Source organism: Zootermopsis nevadensis, unplaced genomic scaffold, assembly GCF_977971745.1.
Source record: "Zootermopsis nevadensis isolate Lab colony 2312 unplaced genomic scaffold, Znev_1.0 Znev_ptg000061l, whole genome shotgun sequence".
NCBI classification, from domain to species: Eukaryota; Metazoa; Arthropoda; class Insecta; order Blattodea; family Termopsidae; genus Zootermopsis; species Zootermopsis nevadensis.
Window position 1 is genome coordinate 19,193,350 of NW_028259192.1, and position 27,732 is coordinate 19,221,081.

At 37.5% G+C, this 27,732-nt stretch overlaps 2 protein-coding genes across 2 annotated transcripts in view; one reads left to right on the forward strand and one right to left on the reverse strand.

Annotated features, from left to right (window-relative positions):
* LOC110835028 (zinc finger MYND domain-containing protein 11) overlaps positions 1–27,732 on the reverse strand; it is a 67,809-nt gene that overhangs the window by 35,283 nt on the left and 4,794 nt on the right. The window lies entirely within an intron of this gene.
* LOC110835027 (metabotropic glutamate receptor 3) lies at positions 145–27,197 on the forward strand. Its single transcript, XM_022074846.2, has 18 exons — positions 145–464; positions 6,069–6,225; positions 8,747–8,906; positions 9,621–9,757; positions 10,681–10,829; positions 11,901–12,097; positions 12,802–12,966; positions 13,442–13,647; positions 15,283–15,589; positions 16,624–16,749; positions 18,323–18,444; positions 18,997–19,192; positions 20,231–20,513; positions 21,385–21,584; positions 21,773–21,953; positions 22,328–22,491; positions 23,081–23,224; positions 23,960–27,197. Exons 2-18 carry the CDS (start codon positions 6,070–6,072, stop codon positions 24,076–24,078), a joined length of 3,012 nt encoding a protein of 1,003 aa, XP_021930538.2. The 5' UTR covers positions 145–464; position 6,069; the 3' UTR covers positions 24,079–27,197.

Genomic DNA, 27,732 nt, shown 5'->3' on the forward strand with positions numbered 1-27,732 from the left:
TGCATCGTTTCAGATATCGTCTTCTTGGAAGAGATATCGTTCCAGCAACAGTTTCCTTCTTCAGTGGAAAGCATGGAGATGTATTGTTGCCAGAAAGGGTGCGGCGGTGGCGGCCGGGGTGGGGGGTGGGGGAAGTGTGACACATCCGAAGTTGTCCCGGTGCACTCAGTTACCGCGGCGGCATTGTGGTTACCGGTTGGATGAGGCGACAGAGTGTGTAATTCGGAAAAAATCGAAGTCGCGCGCGTGAACATTAAGATGGAGCTACAAGGTGATCATGAACTGCTCAAATTCAATACAAGGTGACAAGAAAGAGAACGCCACAATTGTGAACTCGTGTGTGTATGAAAGCTGATGATATGTGTGCAAGTGAGAGCAAAATTAATTTCTCGTATAAAAGTAATTGTTCAAGTTAGAATACAGATAAATGAGCGTTAATACCACAATAGTATTTTAACTAAGACGTAAGTACTTGACGTATTATTACTATTAATACTGTTATTGGTTTGTTCATTATCACCCCACAGCGTGGTGATAACCACAAGACAATACCGCAATTGGAGATCGTATTAGTTTTAACAGTAGGCATATTTGTACCTCCATATCTTACGTGTTTTTAATTTCCGTTTGTATTCTTTTCAGCGTTCACATATAATTAACCTTCTTATTGTTATCCAGTACTACTGTAATAAAAGTAACAATTTTGGGTCCGACGCCTTGCGAGGACATGACTAGACATATTAATATACTACTTTATATTACATTACATTAATTGCAGTTACAAAATTTCACTGACATTTTTTACGTACTGTCGTCATACAATTTCACAACCAGACTACGTTCGAAAAATACATGCATTACAGACAATTACTTAAAACATTTCCAACAGCAAGACACTTCTAAAAGTACATTATTTTGAAGCTAATGTGTTAAGTGTTGTGGAATAAAAAGACTCAAGGTCTTCACTCAGGTGTTTTATTGCAGTTTGTTTAAAGAACTATTTGCATAATTTTAGGCCTATCTAGTACAGTTATCACATTACGTTTAGCCGCTAAGCTTATTTAATAAGTAAAAATAGGCTTATGGCATCTTTACGTCTAAGTGACCGTCCCCCTTAACAACTTTTCAGTCAGTCAGGCGCGTGTCCAGATAATAAAACAGAATATGAACGACTTATGATATCCTAATACATAATACTGATTATATAAAGAGTTTATATTGTTTATCTTACTGCTGGAATAAGCTTTACTAGTGTTAGTTGTCGCACTGAATTCATTCAGTTTTATCTCTGGAAGGTTAACTCAACCAGTGTCACAAACCTATAGAGAATAATTTATTTTATATTCCATTTTTGTAGTCCGGCGATGCACTGCTAGCCAGAACAAATCATTCACTGCTGTAATATCCTAATTTTTCTCAACATCTCCTTATGGCGGCACATTTAAACAGGTTTCAAGTTCAATATCACACAGCACATGGAACCATGCATTTATTACAGTAAAGTAATTTGTGCGTGAGTGCGCACGCTTAAACTACATGCATGTCAGTGGCGGAGGGTAAATTTTTCAAGAGAGTTGGCCAAATCCCTAGGAGGGACGTGAACATTTTGGAAACTAGGTTTTTCATCGCACTTCATCTTCTGCTCAAAATCACAAGTCACAGCATGGCACACGCGTACGATAAATGTTACGCAATCAAAATCGTGAAATCACGCGAGGGACTGAACTTTGTTAACATCAGACGTTCGGCTAACACCCAGCACATCCACAACGCACCGTGTCTCTTCTATATGCGCCTGCGCGAACAGCAAGCCCACGTTAAGCCAGGACTAAATGGCTGACAGCGGACTCGCTGGTATATCTAACTCTTTCACTGTGTTTCAGTGTATGGCGTATGCCTAACATTTAACCACGAAAGTAAGACTATGTTCCACCGTTAGCCGGGCTAACACGACTTACATGAAAGTTCAGCCCCTGGTGGATATCAATTACTACTCACACTTCATTATGCTCAACTTAAATATCCTATAAAGCTTAATACTGATTACAGTGTATTGAGAAATTCAAAATGTCAAGAAGAAGTAAGAAGTTCTGCGAAGAACATACGATGCAAACTTTCTTTTAAATTCTCAGTCCATATGGAGATAGAAGCAGCTACTGTAAACTGATAATTACACAGTTTAATAATACAATTATTCCTATATCTAATTTCTACCAGCAGCCCACAGATTTTAAGCAGCCGAGACTTTATAGTGTGCATTACTGCAGATTATCTACTACCTTGAGATGTGTCAATTATTAAAATTTGACGCGGAAATTTCTGAAGTTCAATGCAACCTGTTTTCGTTGAGTGATCTGCTCTCGTGTCGTGAAAGCCTAATATTCCAACTACATGTGTATAGACTTCCTTGATGTCTGATTTCTGTCAGCGCTAAAATAGCAGTCAGGTATTAGCACAGAACTAGTAGTAACTGGAACTGATACAAAAAGGAAGTGCTAATAGCTGATGATTTGACAAAACAGGACAAATTTCGTTCGACTGACATGTTTTCTCCAATAATTTAATATACGCATAATTGATATTTTACGGGTGTAAGAATGTGGATTGGATTCATGTGGCTCAAGTCAGACACCGGTGGCGATTTAAACGGGGAGGATTTTGTTGACTGGTTGAGCGATTATCGGCTTCTGAGCAAAGATTTTATTCCATGACCTTGGCTAGTTGGTGTATGTTTTAATAAAAGACTATGAACATGGTTACCTTCTTTGCAGGCTATCCTGTACGGAGCAATTGAAACAGTGAGAATTAAAAAACAAACATAAAAAAAGGAAAAATGGCAGACACATACACACATACCTACGCTATCTATTTACACGTAGTTATCTCTAGAACACCAGAAACACTGTTGACACAACAACTGATACTGCTCTTAGAGATCTGGAAAAAGGAGAGTAAACAACGCAAAACAACGTCATCCACTTTGGTAGCTCGTCAGTTCCTTGAAATATTGCCACAGAAATAAAACTTATAAAATGTGCTTTTATCCTAACTTTGACCAATAAAAAATGTGATTTCTATCTTTGAACAAGGGAAATAATACATATGAACGAAAAAGAAATATAAAGGGAAATTAAGAAAGAAAATTAGATTTTCAATTATTTAACGATTTATAACGCTCTCTTAGTATGTCTATTGCAATCATACGATGCACTGAACACGGAGCACGTAAAGCATTACACATGCGAAATTTTTCTTAGGAAACTTTGTACAAATGAGCAACTTGGAATGTTTTAAAACATTAAACACCTTATTTCCTCGATTTTAGGACGCACTCTTTTTTTTGTCTAAAATCTCTGAAATCGGCGTGCGTCCTACATTTGATGGCGTCTTAAAATGGAGGAAATGCGATACTATTCATGACAAGAATTCTGTGTAAATGGGTTAAGCTTTATCACGCCAGGATTGCGGAATGGGTAACAAACGAAAGATGCAAGCCAAGTATTTCCCTTCGCCGCCACGTTGGCCCATCATTTTGCTTTCTGTTCCTGGGGATAAAATAATCGATCCTAGGGAAAACGCTTTACCTCAACGTCCCCTACACGCTTTCTCGGGTGTCAGTTAGGCACAGGAGTATCGGGATCATCATCACCAAACAATGTTTAGTTTAGTTTAGTTTGGTTTATCATCTACACATTGAAACTTTCTTTTTCTGCATTCAAAGATTTTAGCAACCAGTGGTACCTATATGCACCACCTTCTTTAACATTTAGCAACTTTTTATTTTCCCCATTGAGTTTATTTAAGGGTTTCGCATGATTCTAAAAATAAACAAGAATTATTTCCCAAAACAATATTAATGTTCATTGAGTCGCTCTTCAGCTGAGTGATTGCAGTCAATAAGAATTGATGGATGAGGGCGTAACCCGGTAGAAACATGACGCAAGAGCATGTTAAAGGGGCAGGGATCGGAAACGTGACATCTTTGCGAAACAAAACATCATTTCCTCTCATGTTAGAATGAAAATAAAAAAAAACCACAACCGGTATCCCCTGTGATTTGTTTCCTTAGAAACGTGATATTTAAAGCGAATTCGTAATATCAAAATGTCTCCGGATCAGTGGGGGATAAGAAGGGCTCCAGTCGGGCTTCGGGTTCCCAAGACACGGGTGAGGACAAAATTAGTCATCATCATCCAGCAGTCATGGAGTTAGGCTACTTTCTGGCTCGTCTCAGTCGTAGAAAAGTCTCTTTAAAGTTCATCCTCAGTCCTTAATTACGTACTTTGTAACATTTTAATACTTCGGGAAGGTTGTGTCCTTGCATTATATCAACATCTTGAATCCAACTGCTTTTATTTTAATAGAAATTGTTCAATGTAGGTTTTATCTTCAGTCCCTTTAACGTCTTCATTTATTTTATATTCCATTAAGGTGAATTCTGCCGTTATCACGAGTATCATTCAACAACCGTGATCAAAGTAACTGAAGTAATTGCGGTAATTATGATAAAAGAAAGGCAGCCATATAATCATACACGAGTGTGCCTTATTATAATACCATGAAGGCGTACAGGCGTCGCGGAGGTAACTTAGCACAAGACGTAGGTTACCTCTGCGCCCATGGGCCCCAAAGGCGCAAACCTCCACTTAGCTTTTCCATTTTCACGTGCGGGTCAGACGAGAAACTGTCACAGGAAACAAGAGCCTTGCTTTCTGAAATAATCGCCTCTAAGTATGACGGAAACACAACCGCTCGACGTCTGGATAATTATCACAAAACTGGTGACTTCAGATCCGGCTGAAAAGATACCGACTGACCTCCACATTTCCGTTTGTCACAGAGACAACAAATAAATGATATGCCTAGTTTCAAATGGTACCTTTAATTTAAGAAATAAGGATTCATGGTTATCCAATAAGAACGTCTATATATGCGCAGAATGGTTCAACCCCGTGAACAGGCTTAGTATACAGAGTAAAGATGCGTTCTGTTCGCGTGATTTATCTTGGCGTCTTAAAGTTTAATATGCACACACCGAGTACCCTCGTGCATCTGAAGCTTGAATACAGTTGTCACCTGGAACTCCATTGCATCGAAGAGTCTAAATACAATTTCCAGGCTTCTGTTGGCTGATAGACACTTCATTCCAGAACGAGTCGTCTCGATGCCCTATTTTTCATTCATGCTAAAAAAATAGTTGCTCTTTCAGTCTGAATTACATAAGTGTAAGGATACCTACAAGGATAATTACAGACTACTCTGTATACCACCACATCAAAGTCAGTCCCTTAGCTGGATGTGTTTCTGCTTCTAATATAATCTGCGGGAACACTGACAGCTTCAAGAAGAAAGCCATCTGGCTTGCTGACTTTTTCTGCTCTTTCAGTGACTCATTCATTAGTGTATATAGGCTAACCTTTATTTTGGTCAGAGTTTTTAGATTTCATTTTGCACATTTGCTCCCTGTTTCTCTGTAATTTTATCTCGATTTTATTTGCGTATTTATTTGTTTCTTGTTTAGTCTAATTAACGACGCTGCGGATAGCTGGCATTTTATCGCGCCAAATGGTAGGATGATTAATCAGTAAATTGGAAAGGATGTGGAAGAAAGCGGTTGTGGTTTAATTTAAGGCACTATGCCCGGCATTTTCCTGGAGGGACTGAGAAAAACCACGAAAGTTATCACTCAGTCAAGACAGCCGATCTGCGGGCCGTGACCTCCTAAGTACGCTGTTTATTGTAAGGTTACTTGAAAAGCGGTCTTGGCTTTCTGAAGGTATTACCACGACAATCTTGTAAACTAACGATGACCTGTTAGGATAATTTAACCCTTTGAACCTGAAGCTTGTCACTAACATTTAAGAATTCAGTCCATACCGCACAGAGAACACAATACTTCATCATTACAAAGATTAACTTGTCAATGCTCGTAAAGGAAATAACCCCTGATTACACTAAGAATCATAATAAACCCATACATACAGAGTACAGAATTACTCACTGTTAAATTAGGTGACACATAATAGTTACCGCTAGGTCTTGTAAGGCTAACTAAATTGCATGTACAGGATGCTCCTGGTATGGTCAGCGGTGTGGCTTGGGCTCCTGGCTGCCCCCTCAAACGCTTCTCCCAAGTACCTGAACTACACGGGTGACATCATGTTAGGAGCCCTGTTCCCCATTCACCACAAGGGGTCAGGAGGGGCCGAGTGCGGCAAAATACAGGTGAGCTTTGTCTTGATTTCTCTTGGCCACTTTCCGTATTGAATTTTCTCAGGGAAGCGCTAACCTAATCAAGCGTCTTCACATCTGATATTCATCCGAACGTATTTAACAGCTACAGAATGGCTGGATGGAAAACGGTGTGGATGTTATGCCACAGGTCACATTTGAAATTCATACTTTCTAATTTATTTACACTGGGTAATACCATCGCGACGGATGCTGAAAACAGCGAGGCGGGAGCATGATGACGCCATTGGCCAGAATCTTCAGCGTATGTGCATCACAAATCTAACGATGCCTCAAGCGTAATGACTGTTAGTTAATTTTAGTGGGTTTTAGAAACACCTCTCGACAATCAGTAAGCCTAGTGGCCAACGACATTAACACTAGGGATACATCGCTTTAAGGTACTTCAAAAATTTTCGAGGAGGATAAACTGCAAATGGAAGAGTCAATTATATGGCATAAAAGACTGGTGTGCTATGAAGCAACGGGGTACAAAGTAATCAAGTGTTGTCTGACGTCACTACCTTGGCTTACAGTATTCGTCAGAAGAAGCCGAGCTGAAGTTTACTTACGTATACTTCCGATGAATCCCAACCGTGTAAAGCATGGTTTTTTACAACTAGTTCTCTGCACTGAGAATACTATAATTGTACTTTTTATCTATTTCATTTATTTTGTATGGAAAGGCAACTTTCGAGCCAATTGACGGATTGTGCTGAAACTTCGGATGAATATTACAAGCCCCAGATTTTTACTCCCTCAGTCTCTGCCATTAATCACACCAACACAGGTCTGTTAACTTGAGATGGGAACTAGACTAGCACCAGAACATGGCGGCTGGGCGAAATACACATTCAGCTTTCTGTTTGACGGTGATAACTAATAAACGAATGGAACTATTTATGCGGGCATGAAGACAGATCATAAACACATTTACAATTCTCAGTCAAGTATGGAACATGTCAACAGTAACAAACAAGGTCAGTGACGAGATACTTCTAGGTTATATCTGACAAGTTTAACAGACCCATAGATGGAATTATAGAAATTATGGACTTAAATGTATCACGTAATCTATTGTTGTTGTTGTTGTTTATGTTGTCCCTGTCACCAAGGAGTCACATGTTCTTCCCAAAACTTATTCTTGGGATCGGTTTCATAGTATTAGTCTGCGACAATGCCCGTTTTAAAAATTAAAAGTACCCTTTCCAAGCCGTTGTGTAGTCTACAGTATGCCTGCTTCAGGGGGGTCACCAGTCCGAATCTGTGACAAATTCATCCCGCTTTTACTCAGAAACTCTAGTAAGTAAATCAAACTAGATCACATCCGGTTTTCTCCGCATCATTTCTAAAGTACCGGCCATACTTGTTTGGAAATATCTCTCTCATTTACTGCAAAATAAACGAAGTAGTTGGCACAGCGTGATCACATAAACCAACGAACAATTCCATTTCGAGCACTTACGAGTAAGCCTAAAAGCACAAAGTATGTCTCAATTTCAGATTTACATATATCGACATTTGTTCGCAATCCAATAAATTTAAACTTTCTTAAAACTCTACAATAGGTAGTATGTGAACTGAGTTGAATTGGTTCATCAGATTGTCCTAGATGAAAGAAAGTGATGATGGGATCACAACTGAATAACAAGTGACTGTTCAAAGGAAGATTATAGACCGTATAGTGGCTAATAAAGAATTAATTACTAGCCCTTATTTGTAGAACAAACGATAATTTTGATGGGTCTATACAGGTGTGTTCAGCGAATTCAAAGGGGCTCATATTTCCCACATTGGCAGTATATGAACAAATGACAGACAGTGTGGGAGGCCTCATGTGTAGTAAAAATGTCGGTTTTGTCAGCAGGTATTGCGGGTTCGATGCCCACTATACAACGTAATGTTCTTTAGATTGGAAAATTTAGTGCACAGATGTATTACTGTCCTTTTAAATGCTTAAAATAATGGCATATTGTGATCAAGGCAGTCACTTAATAAAACACATGCTAAACCATATTTCTATAAATCTTCCATGTACATATACGCATTTTCCAAACGTCTCATAGTTCATAAACGCCTTTACACGCCTGTTGACTAAATGTGGTCTGAAGTAAATACCTGAAGTAATCGGTAATACTGAAAATAATCTCGGTGAGACGGAATATTATATCCATATCAGGTACAGAGAACCCCATCAGCGTTTGCGGAAAGAGCAATGAATTAAATGACAACCCCGTGCTCATGCGGCAACTTCTCCGTCATGACTGTTCTGCGCATCAGTATTCGCGAACCCTGCAGGCGTTTTCTTTCTCGCACAGAGTAAAATTAGAAACGAAAGGGAAGTGAAATAAAAGTTAAGTAAACAATTTGGGAGAAAAAGTCATGTACTATATTTGTTTAGAAATGATGTATGAACTTCTGAGGAAAGATATAAGATGACAACACCGAGTAATAATAACTCGTAATAGATATGGTAATGGTAACACAACATTAGCGCGGAACTTATTTGTTGCAGCTGGAAGATGGAGTGCAGCCGCTGGAAGCAATGCTGTACACCCTGGAGCAAATAAACAAGGACACGAATCTACTGCCGGGTATAAAACTCGGAATGATTGCGTTCGACTCTTGTGACAGCCCAACGTATGGCCTCGAACAGGCCCTTGACTTTGTTAAAGGTACGAGAAATTATCGTAAATCTTGAACTGTTCATCGCAAGAGATGAAAATATATACACCTGTAATTCGCCCCTTACCGGGGCTCCCTTATATGTTGCATATCCCGGCCATATTATCCCACCTAACTAACATCACCGTAATAATTTCTGGCGAAAAATACTATTATTAAAGTTCGTACTAAAGATGTAAAAGAATGTAGACGAATGAATGGCATGTAAACACGTCGCTGTGTGAAGGCCGACGGCACAAATTAAGACGCGGTCGCATACACTAGTTACTTAAACGAGATTTCACGTTTTCACGGCGGCGAGCATGAAGATGGCCGTATTATATGCTGTAAACTTGTCTACAACATTACAGACGTTTCAGAGGCGCTTCCCGCCTCCAATATCAGGGCGATGAGTATTCAGCCATCTTAATCTAGTTACTTAAATTCATGGGAACTTTAATGCAGGATACGTACATGAAGAAGTAAGTTTGTCGTATTCTATTTTGTATTCTCTCGTAACTGTGGGGCCAACTCAGCCTCCTTATCCAAAGAGTACAGGTATTATTTCCTCGGGGGTAATGTGACTGGGGCTTGGAGCTAAACCTGCAATTCTCCTTCAAAACGCGGTACTTAATTAAGCACCAGGGACAACTTATTTCCATTTCTTCGTATGTTATGGTATAAAAAGGGCGATGAGAGAAATTATTTCTACGTGTTTGTCCCAGGTTTCATTGCGCACTTCAATGAGTACCACGAACACGAGTTTCAGTGTAAAGATGGCAGCACTCCGAAATTTCGAGGAGGCGGTTTTGATCAGGTTGTAGCTGTGATTGGGGCACAGTCCAGTTCAGTCACTATACAGGTGAGTTGTCTTGGTAATACAGACACAAATTTAAAGTCACTGTGTTAACCCCATGAAGAATGAGCTCATAAATGTGATATTTAAAGATGAGTTTTTACCGCAAATAAAACTCATCACCATTGCAAGGATCAATTAATTAATACTAAAGTAAATCATTGTGTATCCTGATAATCATACGAAATCATACAACATACAGAGTAATAAATTCTTAAAGCATTTGGTGCACATAGTTACCAGTGGGCTTTGAACGGTTAACGTATGTTTCCTTAATAAATAACCAAAACATACTATACATCTAAAAACTATTTTAAGATTCTTAAACCGAACAGTCACGTGCACCGCCACGCCAGCCCTTAAAATGTTCAAGGTATTTTTTCTTATGCTTATATATCTGCCGAAGTGGTTTTCTCTGAACGGCCATACTCATGTCAAGTTGAGGTCACGGTTATATCAAGGTCATGCCAAGGTTCACGACAATATCAGCCCAAAGGTTTGCCGATTAGAGGTCTTTCAAATTTTCAAGGTCATTTTTTCTCATGCTTATTTCAACTGAACTGTAGGCTTCCGAATGACCACACTCATGTAAATTTGAGTTCACGGATATGTCGAGGTAATATCAAGGTCACAACAATATCAGCCCAAGGTTTTTTCCGAATTCTTAAGGTCATACTTTCTCAGCCGAACGGTTTACCTAAAGAAAGCCTTTAAAATTGTCAAGGTCATTGCAAGATCATTTTTTCTCACGCTAATTTCTGAATAACTATAGTTCTCTAAATGACCACAATCATGAATGGCAGAGATAACGGATAGGTCATGGCCATGTTAAGTTCACGATGGTATCAGCCGAAGGGTTTGCCGAATAGAAGCCTTTATATTTTCAAGGTAATTTAAATGTCATGCATGTTTGTGAATAATTTCGGCAGGTGGCGACTATGCTGCGACTGTTCCGGATTCCGCAGATTAGCTACATGGCCACATCTCCATCGCTAAGTGACCGGGATCGTTTCCCGTATTTCTTTCGCACCGTACCTAGTGATGTCAATCAGGCACACGCTATGCTCGAGATACTCAGGTAATTATTCAGTCAAACCAACCCAGTTCTTCAGACATGTTACACTATAATGTTAAATGACCCCATTTTATATGTTTTAGTGTCCCAAAAATATGTATACACACATTCAATGAATGAAATAAATACATTTTAAAAATTGAACCAGTATGTATCTAAATCATGGAAAAAGATATTGCGATGCCATCTGTCCTCTCGTAAACACAACACACGGAGATCCATAACAAGGTTAACATTTAGTATTACAATGCTATATGTGTTTTTGGAACATTCTGTATTACGAAATAATGTCTTTATGTGACATTGAAATCGAAGACACGTCACAGTTACGCCTCCAGCAGATCTGTAGTTACATGCAATCCCGGAGCTCGTTAATTTGATTCTTTCCTCGAAAGCTATAATTTCTTCTTCTTGCTAATCCCATTGGTCACTATGGTTTCTTATGCTACAACCGACTTATTCGAAAAGGTCGTGGGGTCCGGCTACGATCATTAGATACGTATGTGTGTTTGCTGTTTCGGTGAGTTTTGAACTGAGTGGCGATATTATCGAACAATAAAAACATTAGTTCGTATTGGATCACACAAATAAAATACAAGACAAAATTGTTTTCGTCCAAATGCAATAATGTAGTAGCCACAGGCAGGCTAATTAAGATGTATTACCCAAAGCATGTACCATGTGAATACTTTTCTGATGCATTTCCTATAAATACTTCAAAAAGTGGCAAAGTTTATATATACAGTCAAACTCGGTTATAACGAGATCCAAAATTCTAGTAAGGAAACCTGAAGAAAAGTATCGATTTGGAAGACATAGGTGCATATAATTGAAATGGATCTTGAGGAAATAGGGAACGCTGACAGGTTTTTCTTAACACAGTAATGAACCTTAGGTTTCCATAGGAGGTAGGTAATTTCTTTGCTAGTTGAATGACTGTTCTATTCTCAAGAAGTTTCTGCTCCATGTAGTTGCTTAGTTAGTAGTCTTTTCACATTACATCAGTAAGTCTAAAGGCAACTAGCATATTTCCCAGCAGGCCTATATGATGCAATAATTTTATTTTGTTTTCAGGAAATTCAACTGGACATACGTGTCTGTGGTGTACTCTGACAACGAGTATGGGAACCACGGATTTGAGACACTGAGCTCATTGGCTGGAAAATACAATGTGTGCTTTTCAGCACCACAGCGTGTTAACAAAGAAAATTTTAGGGACTCAGACTACGATAATGTGCTGTATAACATTGTTAACAAGACAGATGTTCGAGGTGAGTCAAGTGCCTCAAGAGTTCAAACCCTACTCAAAACAAGAATAATGGAAGATAAACTGAAAATGGGGCCTTAAGCTAAAGTTGAATCACCTCTGGCATATACTGCTTATGAATGATCAGTTTGTAGAGTGAGGATTTACAAAAAATAGCAGAAGCACTTTTTGCCATACATAAATTATTTGTTTTTTTATCTAGCTACTTTGAAATTTCTGCTCATTTATGTTTAGAAAAAAGATAATTTATCTTTGCCCAAAACGTTTATAGGTTTTTAAATTGCTGTAGCACTGTATAAGGCCAGACTTGGTCAGTAATTTAGAACATCTGCTTTTCCTGTTTGTCAGAAATAAAGTTTGTGGCTTTTTATTGCATGTCTGATTAATAAAGTGGACTAAAAATAACTAACTCCATAGAATACAGTCCTTCACGAGAAGCTAATAGTACGTTCAGCTAGTTAAGAAATAACCCATATTTTATGGAACCCAGAAGATCATTATTGCATTCACAAGAGCCCACCACCAGCCAGATGAAACAAATCCCATTTCAATGTTATCCTCACATTTCTTCCCTCTAAGGAGCTGCTCATTATGCAATTTTCTCCAGCTTCTCCATAAAACAGATAATATAATTAAGCTACTTGAAAATTTTAATACTGTCATTGATCAATACAATTTCAAAAAAGAAAATTATGCATGTCTGCACAGTGGTGGTGATTTTCGCTGACAAATCCATGACACAGAAACTGATGGATGCTGCTGCACGCCATGGCATCATAGGTCAGTTTGTGTGGATCTTGTGTGACGCGTGGAGTGCCGCTTCCAGTCATCGCAGCCCTGACACCGCCTTTAACTACCGGATGGTCGGCAATGGTAAGACTGTATAAACATTTTAAGCTTTCACGGAAATTAAATGCAGTGAAGTCTTCTTGAATGATCAGCCATCTTAGTATGGAAATTATTTCTAATGTTTCAGAGCTTTCACTATCCAGCTTTATTAAATTCATGCAAGAAAGTCCTTAATGGGAACATAATCACTCATTTGGTAAAGAAATGCTCCACCTCTCATGAAATCGAAAGGTTCATTACCACATACATGAGAACCTGGCATTGGTCTCATTCCTGAGCCAGATGAATCCATTTCCCACTGTATTTGGGGGAGGAGGGTGGTAGAGTTAAGATAAGGTTGCAGGTGGATGTGATGGTCTCTAGATAAAGGGTAACTGTAAATGAATTAATCATTCACACACCCATGTTAGTTGCTCACCACTCATAAAATCTGACAAGGGGGTAAGCTTCCAGCTTGGTGGTTAAGTGGGGAGCTAAAATATAGCAAACATTTCTGTAGGTCTGTCGGACGCATGGCGTGATGAAAGCGTAATGGAAGGGGCCCTGGCCGTGCAGCCTATGTCCCGCAACCTGGCAGGCTTTGACAGTTACTTCAAGTCCCTTGGTCCCAGCCATGGCACAATCAATCCCTGGTTTGAAGAGTCCCTCAAAGAATATTGCAAGAAGCAACTCAGTGCAGCTCACTACAGATCTGCTGCATCTTGGGTAAGGTTTTTTGAACATTTACCTTCCTCTTCTTTTCTCTTTTCTTATCTTTCTCTGTTTCATTCCTGCTGCTCCTGCTACTGCTTCAGTAGACCACTAGGGTACAGTCCATTCCAACATTTCTATTTTTTATGAAACTTCTTGCAGCCTTTTTCCATTCAAGCAATAAAGAAAAGCTTCTTCAGGCACTGTTATTCCATCTTTACTTTTTTTAAATGTGTCTCTATCTTTAGCCTCTACAAATGACCATACTTAAATATAATCAAATGCATTACAAAACAGAATTTACTAAATAAATATTTCTACATTTTAGACTACATTTTCTATGAAATATGGAAAGGTTATGGCCAAAGTGTTTATTAATAATTGGAAGAAAATATTGAATGCATGGAAAATATGTTTACTTTTCCTTACCATCAGGGAACCCAACATAATCTTTGGAGGCATGTGAAAGGGACAATAAAGGCAAACACATGGAGAAACCTTGTGTGGATTTATTGTCTATTTGAATAGTTTAGTTCTAAGAGTTACAGTTTTTTAAATATTAATTTCTTTACAAAAATGTAACTTGCCCCATTTTGCCCCGTGCCCGGGGCAAGATGGGGTATGATTGATATATGTTTGAAAAAGTTGTAATAAGACACATATTATGTAATAATTATGACGTAGGATACAAAAATGATAAAGTATACAATGTAAGTTCTAAAAATAGGCTCCAAAAATGTCCAAACTTTACACTTTTTAAATCTACTTAGGCCTGACACAGACAGCACACATGTGCACCTCTTCATCATCATTGTCACTATCAACACCTGCACATGAGTTATGGGCCCATTTCAAACAAAAAGAACACCGGGTCTACCCTTCAATAGACTGAGAATAGACATCTTCTCTACTTTCACTCGGGGCAAAACGGAGTACCCCATTCTACCCTACCCCATCCTGCCCCGAGTATACTCTTTCAGGTTAGGTTTGTCCACCAAAAATTACATCATGAAAATAAATAAATATATTGTGTTTAAGACTTTCAGAAAACACCTCGTAACAAGCATCATATAAAAATGTGGATATGAATAATGAATAGGTCTTACCTTCACTGGAAGTTGAGAAAAATTTCTAAAATGTAGGAGCAAAATCCAGCATACCAGATGATTATTTCAGGAACTGTAAACACAGATGGCGCTGACTGACATGACATGACCCTGTGCTGCATGCTAATGGTATTTCACCCGGTCCCGGTAGATCACGACGCATTGAAGACGAAATAAAGCCCATACCCCGTTCTGCCCCGTGATCACGTCCTGCCCCCGGCTCCACAATATATGAACTAATAAACTGATGAATAAATGTAGCTTGTCATGATCAGTTATAAACACATCTTTGTAGTATGAAAAAGAAGTCTGTCAATAGGTAGAAGCACAATAATAACAAAATTCTTTTGATGTTATGGTAACTTACTGATGTTTGTGATCAAGCACAAATCTTATACAAATTCCATGAAAATCTTCAAAGTGAGACAGGCCAGCGTCAAATGTATTTTAATATATAAAGTAATGTAACTTGTCAAACTCATTTCTGCCAGAAATGTCAAATGACAAAGACCCATGCTTTCTGATAGTGCACCATTTCCTACAGTTACAGGATAGTGTGCCTACTGAACTGCCAGAAGATGAATCTACCACATGGACAGACACAACGTTAGATATCACTCCTGGGACTGCCACACCTGGGACATTTGAAATGTGTGAGTGGGGCAGGGGGCGAGGATACCGGCAGCAAAGATACCTGCACTTTGTACGAGATGCTGTGTATGCTGTGGCACAGGCCCTTCATAACCTGCAGGTAAAAGAATGTGGGCCTGGTGCTACAGGAGTCTGTGAGAAAATGCGGCACATTGACGGGGATCTTCTGAGAACCTATCTCGCCAATGTCACCTTCAATGGTAAGTCCACAGACTGGCTTTGGTGTCAGGTTAATCTCACTGTCTGACAACACAGACAGACTGCAATGATGTGACTGACTGACTGATTGCACTAATTTGACTGCCTACAGTGACTTGACTGATGGCCTAGTTTATTGATTGATAGACACAGACTAACTGATGACTGACAGACCTGCCAGATTTATAACTGCTTGCCTGACTACTGCTTTGACTCTGCTGACTGCAGCAGCCTGACTGATGGCCTGATCAATTGATTGACTGCTTAACTGAGACAGACTGTGTGACTGATTACTGACAGGCCTTGATGTTTTGACTCCACTGATTTGATTGTCTCCAGTGACTTGAGTGATGGCCTGACTGATCAGTTGATTGATTGAAAAAGAAAACACAGAGATAAATGACAGAGATAAATGACAGACCTAAAAAAATCATGACTGAATGGCCTGACTGCTTGTTTGACTGACTGACTTCACTGCCTGACTTGACTTATTCCTGACTGACTGGGTCAAAAACTCCCTAGGTTTGCATCGCCCCTAAGCAGTCAGCAGATAATTATCTGCTGGAGCAAAAACTGAAATGTTCGCCTGTGTCTATGTTGAAAAAGAACCAAAAACACTTTCCTCAGAATTAAGTTCTGACAGATAAACTGGAATTATCTACACATCACATCAGTTCCATGCTTAGAATAGAATTTATGTTGTTGATTATGGTTTTCTGGGTCATAATGCAGTCTGGCCCTGTAAGTGGTTATCAGCATTTTGAATGATCATATCCTCTTCATGTTCAGAGTGACAATGGAAGAGACGTGTCCTTCAGAAACGTTCGTAACCACCCACAAGACCATATGGTGACACAACCCAGAAGATAATAATCAATAAATTCACTACCATGAGAACCTCATATCTCAGATACATTCAAGTTTCTTTTATTCCTAGTTTTAATAATCAACCTAGTTGCTCTGTAAGCCTGACAGCATAACAGTGATACACACAACTGTACAAGCAACACAAGTCTATAAGATTCTCTTGTTCCAGATGAGGGAGGGAAGCCATTTGTGTTCCTTAATGGCCGAGATGGACCACCACGATATTCCATACTGAACTTCCAGAAAGACACCAGTGGACACCGTTATCATTGGAAGATTGTTGGTAACTACACATGTAAGTACAATTAACTGTTCAGCTGTCACTATTGCACAACATTCATACCAGATTCACTCTATCTCATTCAACTCAATGGTGAATGCCCAAAGTTATGTATTATTAAAGTATTAAGTAAGGTTGCATCCATGATTAAACACCATTCTATGAAGCTGTATAAGGTATGTACAAATAAAGCTTTAAACATTCTAAACTTTAGCACACTGGATGCATGTGAGTTGTCAGAGAAAGAGAATTTTATGTCATTACTGACAATCAAGAACTATATATTATACAGTAATAAAGTTGATTTAATATGCCTAAATTAAGGATACTGATCTATCAGTGTATATCTTGATGTAACATATAAGTTAATGATCAGATATTCTGGATTCATCTAAGTCTGGAGAGGAAGCATATTAGCCATTTAAAGACCTCAAAAAATCCTGGTGACTCAATTAAGAGAGAAATACTGTACAATGTTCTCACTGAATTTGATATACCAATCAAACTAGTTAGGTTAACTAAAATGTGTACACATAGTAAAATGAATGTATCTCAAATATTTGTGTAATGTACTTCCTGTTCATAATAATTTGTTAAAAGGATATGTCATTGTATCATTTTTAAATCATTAGAAAGATCAAAGACAACAGGGAGGCACTGAAATCAAAAGGAATTAATCAATTTCATGTTCAGATTAATTTATTAGGCAAATTCATAAAACACGATAATGAAACAAGAGAAACTCTAAGATATTAGTAAGGAGAGTGATGTAGAAATTAACACAGAGAAAAGTGGTACAAGTTCGTCTACAGTGACGAGAATGCAGGACAAAATCATAATATGAAGGTAGCTAATAAAACATTTGAAACCTTAGCTCATCTAAATAATATTCAAGAATTTAATGCACACCTCAAAGAAAACAAACACTTCACCATTGTAAAGAACAGTTGGTTTAAACGTGTTTTAATCCCTCTTTACAGTGAGAATCATACAGGACCCATAAATACAAAACGCACATTTACTGAATGTTAAAGCACACGGTACATGTATTTACCTCTGAGCTTTAAAGGGTTAATTCTTCAAAAATGTGGCAAAGGTCAGACATATTGTTGGATGACAGTAACTAACTGCTCTGTGAAGCAGATTCCTTCTTAAAAGCTACGCTAGTCAAGAAATTCACCATCATTTTTGCAAAATAAAGGTTCATTGCCTTGTTCACAACAGCCTGTCGCTGGTCCTTATTCTGAACCAAATGAATCCAGTCTGTGCTTTCCCACCCCATTTCCCATATATCCAGTTTAATACAGTAGTAGTGTAGATCTATGCTAGGTCTTTTGAACAGTCTCTTCCCTTCAGGCTTTCCATCCAAAAGGTTGTGTGCATTTTTCATCTCCCCCATTTGTGCTACATAATGGATGAGAATATGTTCATGACAAATATAAGAGTAGACTAAATCTGCAGGATGCTTATTGCCCTTATATTCAGAAATTTATATTTTCCAGGTGAATGTTTTTGTTAAAAATAAGTTGATATTATCTTTCTTCCTATGATTCTATCAATGTGAAACTGATACCCTATGTGTTCACAGTGGATGACAAAGGGTTGCCAGTACTCAACATTGACCATGACATTATTAGTTACCGTAAAGGAGAGGCTTTCCCAGCGTCCACCTGTGCCACACCATGTGCTGTGCACCAGATCAAAATACAGGTAGGGTCACCAGCCTTCAGCTGTTACTCTCATACAAATATATTTTAACATAATCTGCTTTTAAATTAATATATATGTATGCCTCTGTAAATATATAATTTGCTCTGAAAATGAAGAAAATTATGATCATGAGAGATTTTAATTACCAAACAGGACTTCATTAAAAGTGGTTTGTACTTATTGCTATCACTTGTGACAATATTTTCTCCAAATGCCACCATGTTTCCAAGTTTTATTTATTAATTAAAGAAAATTATTCTTTTCTATTTATTATCATTGTCTGTGTTCAACACAGTTTCTTTTCATCTTCACTAGTCATATTTTACAGTCATAAAAATAGCTGAAGTCTCTTGAATAGGCAGTTGTCTTGCAGCCATTAAGGTATGCTAGTAGATTAATGCTCATGTTCTAGGCACGCGCACACACAAACACAATCCAACAACAAGGAAGCAAAATTAAATGCTATAAAAATGAGCATCTAGGGGAACTAACATTTTGCTTTCAGTCTACTGCTAGGGACATGCTAATATCACACACTACTTGTTCCAACAGCAGCGAGAAGATATATGTTGCTGGCACTGTCGGAGCTGTGGCAAGTACCAGGTTAAGGTGGATGAATACCATTGTGAGGACTGTGCATTGGGGTCACTACCCTCACATGACCACTCTCACTGTGTGCCCATTCCTGAAGAGTTTATTGACTACCAGAACCCATGGGCCATTGCAGCCATGGCAGTTGCAAGCCTCGGTCAGTTTTATGTTATATATTCATCATCTTCAGAATCTGTCATTTATTGATAGAGTTGGTATACATAGGAGATTGGATCCATGGTCAAATTGAAATGTGTTGAGGCCCTATGTTATGTTATGCTTCAGAGGCCCATAAACAACTGAAAAACAGCATTTTAATAGGAAGGGCTGTATAAAAAGAAATATGTTGTATAAATATGCTTTGATCATGGATAAAGATGGAATAAAATCTAGTTACTGAGTTAGCAATAACTAATAATGATACTTTAAGTTCGTAATAATTAAATATGCACTGATTGATGATAAATGTGTTAAAAAATTTTACTGGATAACCTGAATATAAGAGGAACTTGGAAGATCTAAACACAGAAGGGAGGATATGAAAATTCATGTTAGGAAAACAGGGAAGGAGGTTGAAGACTGGATTCAGTATAGGGACTGGAGTTAAGATCTTTTGAAACATGCTAATGAACCTTTGAGTTCCACAAAAAGCAGAGATAACTTCATCATTACTTTGTATTTCCTGTTCCTCTGGAAATATATGCTTGCCTCATGTGTATAAAGATGACTGATACAAAGTGTGGAAAAATGAAAAATGTAAGTGCAAGTAAATAGCTATATAAGATACCACACCCTAAATCAGTATTAAAAGAAACCTGATAATGTCATGCAATTACTTAAAATATTTTCTAAGATATTTAGATTTTTTCCATTCATGTTAAACATATCCCCAATTCCCACACTGAAAAGTGGCTGGCACAGGGCAGTTAAATCCCCACTGGGTAGCATGGCAGTGAATGTGTTAATTTTCACTCAGTGACGATAGATAAAAACTACTGCTGCCACTTGGTCTGGCTAGTCTCAAAGGGGAAACACATGATTTTTCAGTGATTTCTAAAGGTATCTCTTGCACTGTAAAACATTTCTTCTCATACTTTTTTCATTAAAAGTTAACATGGCTGGGTATCTGTTGCACTACAAGTAGCTATACTCAGTCTATATGATTGTGCTATGTATGTTTTACTTCTCTGTGTAGGAATACTGGTGACGGTGTTTGTGTTTATTATCTTCTGGACATACAGTGACACACCAGTAGTTAAAGCTTCAGGACGTGAACTGAGCTATCTGCTGCTGGTAGGGATATTGGCATCATTTTGTGTCACATTCGTGATTGTTGCACATCCTACATCCTTCACTTGTGGTTTAACACGGTTCTTCCTGGGGTTCTGCTATACACTATGCTATGCAGCCATCGTCACCAAGACCAACCGCATAGCACGCATCTTCAGCAACCGACCCATCTCTCCGCATAAGACAAGGTACTTCTTAACCTTTATACCACAAACAAGTTTTAGTGATTTGGTAATTATTATCTATAGATTAGGTTGTTTTGCTTGGTGTAGCTTTAGAATTAATTCTTTAAGATTTCATTTTCAAATGTTATTGTGAAAGGCATTAAAACTTCTCTCATTTTAAGATATGTAAAATACAAGTATAAACATATCAGAATGTGTCTATTTGTGATGTTAATGATTGTCCAGTTTCTCTTCCTTTTGGCTGATATTCATGAAGTAGTTTTGGAATTTCAGAATCTTCCACCCTTTCTAAATATTCTGTCTAATGCCAACACACTGATCATCCACCAGCACCACCATCATAATCATAAATGTTATATTTATGTTAAGGTTTTATTGATCAGGCTTGTGGCAGGGTCCGATGGCAGGCTGTTTTGATCACTTTATCTCTAGTCAGTGTTTTATGTACACATATCTGTCTTCAAGACCGTTATTTTGTCATAATTAGTTAATACTAAAGTATTTGGTTCTCTACCATACTGGAACTGTCATTACTCTATTTTTATTTTTATTTTTTAATTGTTATAAGTTCAATTTAATGTATTTACTTAGTAATATGACACTGATATAATGTATTATCACAAATATTAAAATGCTATAACTAAATTTTAAAATGTTTTAAGATGCTTAAAACTATTCTTGTGAATCACTTTAACCTTTGGTTCCACAAAAGACAAGACATTTTTGAAAAACTGGTGACTCAGTTTCTTAAAGGACTCTGTTCCATAAAGGTGTTAATATTTTTGTTTTTACACAGTTTTTCTGTTTATTGTTCATACAGTCTAATAAATCCCTATAACATATTTTAAGTATCAATACTTTATAATTTGCACAGGTACACAAGTCCAAAGTCTCAGCTGGTCATAACAGCTCTGCTGACATCTGTGGAGGTGGTGATCAACGTGTCATGGCTCATGTATGAACCACCTTCGGTGACACACTCATTTCCAACTCGGGAATCACGTATGCTCATCTGTGAGGGGCTAGATGGCTACTCCTACATGGTGGGACTTCTCTACCCCTTTGTGCTCATAGGTAATATCTGAACCCAGTCTTGTTGGGTGTATCAGGCATAGTCTAATCAGAAATTATATGCCAAGACAATGCAATAATGAAAGTATATCTTCGAAATTAATCTCAGCAATCTTTCTTGAAATTCACTATGGAATAATGTGTTGGAATTTTTATTTAAATAGTCTGAGTATGTATTTTTGTTTGTGAAGGTTTATGTACAGCATATGCTGTGAAGACACGGAAGTGTCCAGGTGGCTTCAATGAAACACGGCATATAGCCTTCACCAACTACACTGCCATCATCATCTGGCTTGCATTTGTGCCACTCTACCTCGCCTCAAATAGCAACTCCATAAGGGTTGTGACACTGGCAATATCACTGTCCCTCAGGTATAAAATCATCTTACAAGACATAAAACATATCCAGTCAACTACATAGAAGAGATTCAAAAGTAGTAAACAGTACAATTTTGCATGGATTAAGAAAGAAGTAGAGCCATAGTTTTGAAACAAAGATGCACGAGCAGAGTTAGAAAATTAGGAAGGGTCTGGTCCCCTGAGCACACAGTGAAATGATTCAAAACATGTTATTTTTAGATTAAGTGAGATACCGATTTGGAAAACTAGTTTAAAATATAATGAAAGGTGCAATTATCACAAAGAAAACATTTCTGTGGCACCAGTTAATTGTAATAATGGTCTCGTATTCAAAGTAGACTATTGTAAGACAAAAGTGACAGACAGATATTTTTCACTTCTTCCAGTGGACTGGTACAGTTGGCCTGCCTGTTCTTTCCCAAGCTGTATATTGTGCTGTTCAAGCCAGAAAAGAATACTAAAGAAGTTGTCATGTCCCAGCACCGGAGTTCATCATACCTTGCCACGCCAACACCCACCAACATCACACCTGTTGCTGTTGTTGTCAGTGGTATGTTGTCAGTGTCAACATCTGCCGCTATGCTAAGCTCCAAGTCCAAAGCTATTATTAGGCATTCTTCACACTCCAGTGTGGGTGAAGAATACCTTATAGGCCTGACCATGTCTCTTGCATTTACCTAGGAACTAGGAACATGGGGCATTGTTGAAACAGAGTTGCAACAACAGGAACCAAGATATTGTTGGAATGCAGTTATACAACAATGGAAACAGAGATCAATGTTAGCTCACAACAATAACCTCAGACCACATTATCACAACAGTGACACCGAATATCATTGTTGCCTTTGTCACTCTTTTCAAGTAAGAGTGGTCTTTGCCCCATTGCTCTGAGCCATATTTATAACAAAGTAACATGCTCATATCACTGCCTATGTTGTGGTATGAAGAACACCTTTGGAATGTTATTATATTCCAAAGAGTATGAAATCTTGTTTTTGTTGACCTTAACTGAGCAAGAAATTGTGTTCCAGGCTTCTAAAATTCCAGAATTTTCACATGAAGCTAGAAGCGTTTTAATAGAATACTTAAGGTGGAAAGATGTATGCTTAAGTGTTAATAATTTATAATGAATTTTTCAGCAGGGGGCATGCATTATGTGCAGAACAGTGACCAGCTCAATTCAGATGCCACGATTAGTGCAGGTTCAGTGGTGGCAGAACTCAATTGGAAAGCCCAACAACAAAAACTGAGACCACAGTACAGTCCACAAGGGGTTCGCATGTGTGAGTATTAAAGCTTCAAATGTGTCCCTTGCCTACATGGGTTTGTGAAAATATTTACCATATATACAAATCTGCTGGTACAAAATATTGGAGTGATTTAAAAAAATAATAGTATGACACAGGATGACAATTACATGAAATCATTATTTATCCAGAACTCCTGTTTGTACAGCATAAAAATTGGTATTAATTTTTTCCCTAGGAATAAAAGTGTTGGTACTCATGTGATGTGGTAGTGGGGGGGGGGGGGGGGGGGGGGAAAGATCAGTTGTTAAATTTTCACAAAAATTTAAAATCCAAATATTTAAATTAAGAAGTTAATTCTTAATTCATCTTATGATGAGATAGTACAGGCATATTGTACATATAAAAAATTCTTACATGAATTTTAGTCAGAAAACCTAAAGTTAACAGACCATTTGGAGGCCTGCACATAGACAGGAGGTTAAAAATAAATTATACTCACAGTCAGAGAAACAGAGACATGAAGATTTGGGCAATGACTGATAATGGAGACAGCAGATAGCAAGGACTTCTGAAAACTTGGTAAACTTCTTCCAAACTGTGTGGAGCAACAACCCAGAAGAGAGTCAGCCATCTTCTTACGATTGTTTTCGCTAATAACTTGATATCATTATATGCTGATGCTTCATAAGCGCACGTTCTAAAAGTTTGGAGATCCCTTAAGCAGAATGTTTAATTTAAGTAATACAAAAGTAAATGGCCTTGTTACAGGGAGAGGAAAACCACCAACTCCATTGGGGCAGAACTTCCCAGCACACAACCAGTCATCTACAAGCTCCATCAGGGAAGAGGACTCATTTGACATATCTGAACAAGCGAGCACAAAGTGAAGCACAACATGAGCGAGGGACAGGACAAGATTCTAAGCAACTGCCAAAATCCTCGTGTAGGAGCGAGGGAAGGAAATGGCTACTGTAGCAGCAAAGTGCTGTGGTGTAGTAGCTCAAGTCATCGCTCCGTAGCAATTCACATGAAAAATAACTTGTTTGAAGTTATATTTGAGTCAGTGTGCAATACACTCATGTAAACTTTGAATATGTGAAAAGTATTACACTTTTCTTCTATTAAAAAATCTCATATTTTTTAAGGTACCAAATCCTTCGTCAGAATTGTGTATCTTCCAAAATATAAAGAAAAAACCTTTCTTTTTCTTGAAGTTTCAAAAGAAACTTGCACAATTTGTGAAGTCAACAGCTCATTTGGATTTTTTCACTTAAATAAAAAATTTATGAATGAATAAAAAAAACAATGACAACGCAGCCATGATCCATGTATCATAAAAAATGTGGTATGTTATAAAAAGGTACAAACCATCCCACTTATGAGAAGACAGAAATAACAAGTAGTTATATCATATTTTTGTTTTTTAAATGTGACACCATGTTAAATCACTTTGTGGAGTAATTTTATTCTATAAACTTTCTAAGAAAATAGATTATACTAGAATGCAGTATTGTGATGAATCTGGTTTCAGACAGGTATATTTTTTTAGTTCCTAATTTGTGCAAAGAAATGTCAAATTGGTGTGAAGTACGTGTATGTAAGTGTACTTACCAGTGGAAAGCCGTGGCTGAAGATTTCGATTACAGCTTTCCACCAGTAACAGTGAAGTCAACAACGGAAAATGTGTACACAAATTGGCAGTCATATCTCTTAGATTTTAACACTTAAAGAGAACCATCTGATTATGACCAATTAAGGTCAAAACATGTGGTGGATTCTTAATAAACATTGAAACTGTGATCATGAATTGTTGTGTAGATGGACTACGTTCAACACACAACAGGACGCATCCCTTAAAATTCACACATAATGAAACTACTTGTTACTACGTTCCAAATGTTTTTTAGAAAAATATTTAAGCAGAAATATTTCCCGACAACTGCATTTCTGAGTTTCCGTCTTTGAAGATAAAATTTACATTTCGTTCACTTTTTGTCTGATATAACCTAGACTCAATTAAGCTCCTGTGAGAGTAGATTGTTACATTATAAAAAAATATATAAACATTCCCACTGAAGGTATCACTGTTGTTTGTTGATGCTATTTGTTTTCATGGCACACCCTAATCTCCAAATATGTGATAAGTATAAAGACATACTTTATACATTTTGGAGCAACAGATCGTATAAAAATTTATATAGCCATTTTGTTATAGATATTTATCTGTTTTTTGAATATTTCGTAAGCTAAATATAAAAAGTCCATTCAGGCTTTAGAGTTAAGTGGCAACCCTAGTAGACCTATCAGAAACAACATTTTATTTCACTTTAAAGTGATAGCTCCTAATACTAGGTCACAGACAATTAGTTGACAGACAGAATACTGACATTTTAAGAAATGGCCCCTCTAAAATGTGCATTTAGGCTGTCAACTTTACTTTATCAAAAACACCTCACGCAGTTTAACTTAGTTGTGATAGCCAAAATTTATGGGAATGTAAGTGCTTAAATTAGATAATATATAACTAACATACACATAAATTCAGTACCTGATGTTGAAGTTTCTAAAGTTCAATATAAAATATGTATTTTTTTATAAATTTAAATCTGTGTGTTCCTAAATAAGACCAGTGTAAAGTCATTACTTCAGAATTCACTAAGGGACTTCATAAGACTGTTACATCCGAGTGCTGAAAACAAAAATGCAATTTATACCTAATATGACCATACTTCATCATTCCACGTGTAGTTTGTTACTCAGGAGAAAAATTTTCTTGGCAGTGCTGACCCACGCTGAAGTCTGACAATAGTAAATCTACGGCCGATGTATTACACCTGAGAAAACTTTATGCAAAGTAAAAGCCTAAAATTTTGATAAGATCAGTATCTTTCCCCTACAACATCCTTCGGCACTCCTAATGCAAAGCTTTTCTTCTGAGTAACAGAAAAGGGTAAATTTCACAAAATCCAAAAACTTCTCACAAGATGGATTCAGGGCTCATTTTGTCATGTGTTCTGATGTGCAACAGTTGCAATAACTACGTGTGGTGTATGGGAATGAACCCACCACCTTCAGTTGTAAAGTCACAGTAGTGACCTCTGTCTTTATGTGCCAGTAAGATACATAATACTCCATTCAGTATTCCATCCTCATGTATACTAGTCATTATTGTAATAAGTTACCAACAGATGTTGGGAATTCATTAATTTCAGACGCATGTCGTAAAACGGTAATATGCTAAAAATTCATTTGGGTACTTGTGGGTTATCGGGACACATCGCTTTAAAAATAGGTTAGGTTAGGTTAGGTTGAGTTAGTTGTGATTTATTGAAATAAAATATAATAACTTTCAAGTATATGTCATTTATCCACACACATTAACCTAACCTAACCTATTTTTAAAGCGATGTGTCCCGATAACCCACAAGTACCTTCATTTTTATCTTTAAACAGTACTCTTCTATGTTATTAAACATGGCAGTTGAGTATCTACATCCAGGCTTACCGTCATTTAATGGCAAATGGATTAGAAAATATATAATACAAGTCGAGAGAAAATAGAATCTGCGTCTCAAAGACCGACTGGAAAAGGAGTAATACCGAGATTCAAAAACTTGATGGCCACGAGTTTAGATTCTACGAACTTTATGCAGTGATGTCACATCGTGCAACAGCTACTTATCAGATTTATATAAAACGTGGTCCTTGAAAAAAGATCACTATAAGAAAACAGCTTTTTATAGAACCGAATTAAATGAAGTATTACTGTTTTTGCAATGATTCCATTTCTGAAAATTCAAAATGGTTCAGCAGGCAGAGTAAGTTACCGTTGTATGGGAAGGCGACAGGAAATGGTGAGGTGTACATTTTAGTTTTACGTATATTTACAGGTGTGGTCCTGTTCAGTGATATTTTCTATTTGTAATGTTCCTCAGTTACCTTGAATCTGTTGTAATCAAAATATTTTGTCAGTGTTATATAACAATATATAAAAGTGTTTCATGAAGTGTTATTTGAAATTTCTGTGCCAAAATAAGTGTGTGAAGTGGCTGAAAGAAGTCGTGGGGTTGTGCTTAATTTAAAACTTGGCCAACATCTAACAGCACCAAATATGGATTAAGGATAAATTTAGATCTGTCGATGAAATAGCATCCCTATAAATATGATCCAACATAATTCACATATTTCCTCTTCCTTACATTCAAATAGCCTCCTCGGTACGTTGTCGTCACACACCTTCAGCCAACGTTATTCTTTCAGGTGAGAGACCAAGTGTCACGCACATGATTGGGAAACAAATGTTCTGAACTGAACGGCAGTAAGCCATTCTCAGCATGGTAAAATGATTTGATAACGTTCTTCGCAAATATTTTGAACTCTCTGCATTTTCCAATTATATTACATTTTCATTATTTTTAACGCATAATTATTTATACGTATAACTTTGCCTTGAAAAATAAAATTGGGCAATTTCTTCCAGTTACTGTCCTCTCCCATAATTTATATTTAAAGGGTGTTAGAATGTGTTACTAGAGTTTCAG

Excerpts from the sequence above, each read along its gene's own strand:
- LOC110835027 (XM_022074846.2), top strand. The coding sequence starts at position 6,070 with ATGCTCCTGGTATGGTCAGCGGTGTGGCTTGGGCTCCTGGCTGCCCCC. Across the intron at positions 12,098-12,801 it reads TAACAAGACAGATGTTCGAG|TGGTGGTGATTTTCGCTGAC; the intron begins GTGAGTCAAGTG and ends ATGTCTGCACAG. Across the intron at positions 19,193-20,230 it reads CATGGCAGTTGCAAGCCTCG|GAATACTGGTGACGGTGTTT; the intron begins GTCAGTTTTATG and ends TTCTCTGTGTAG.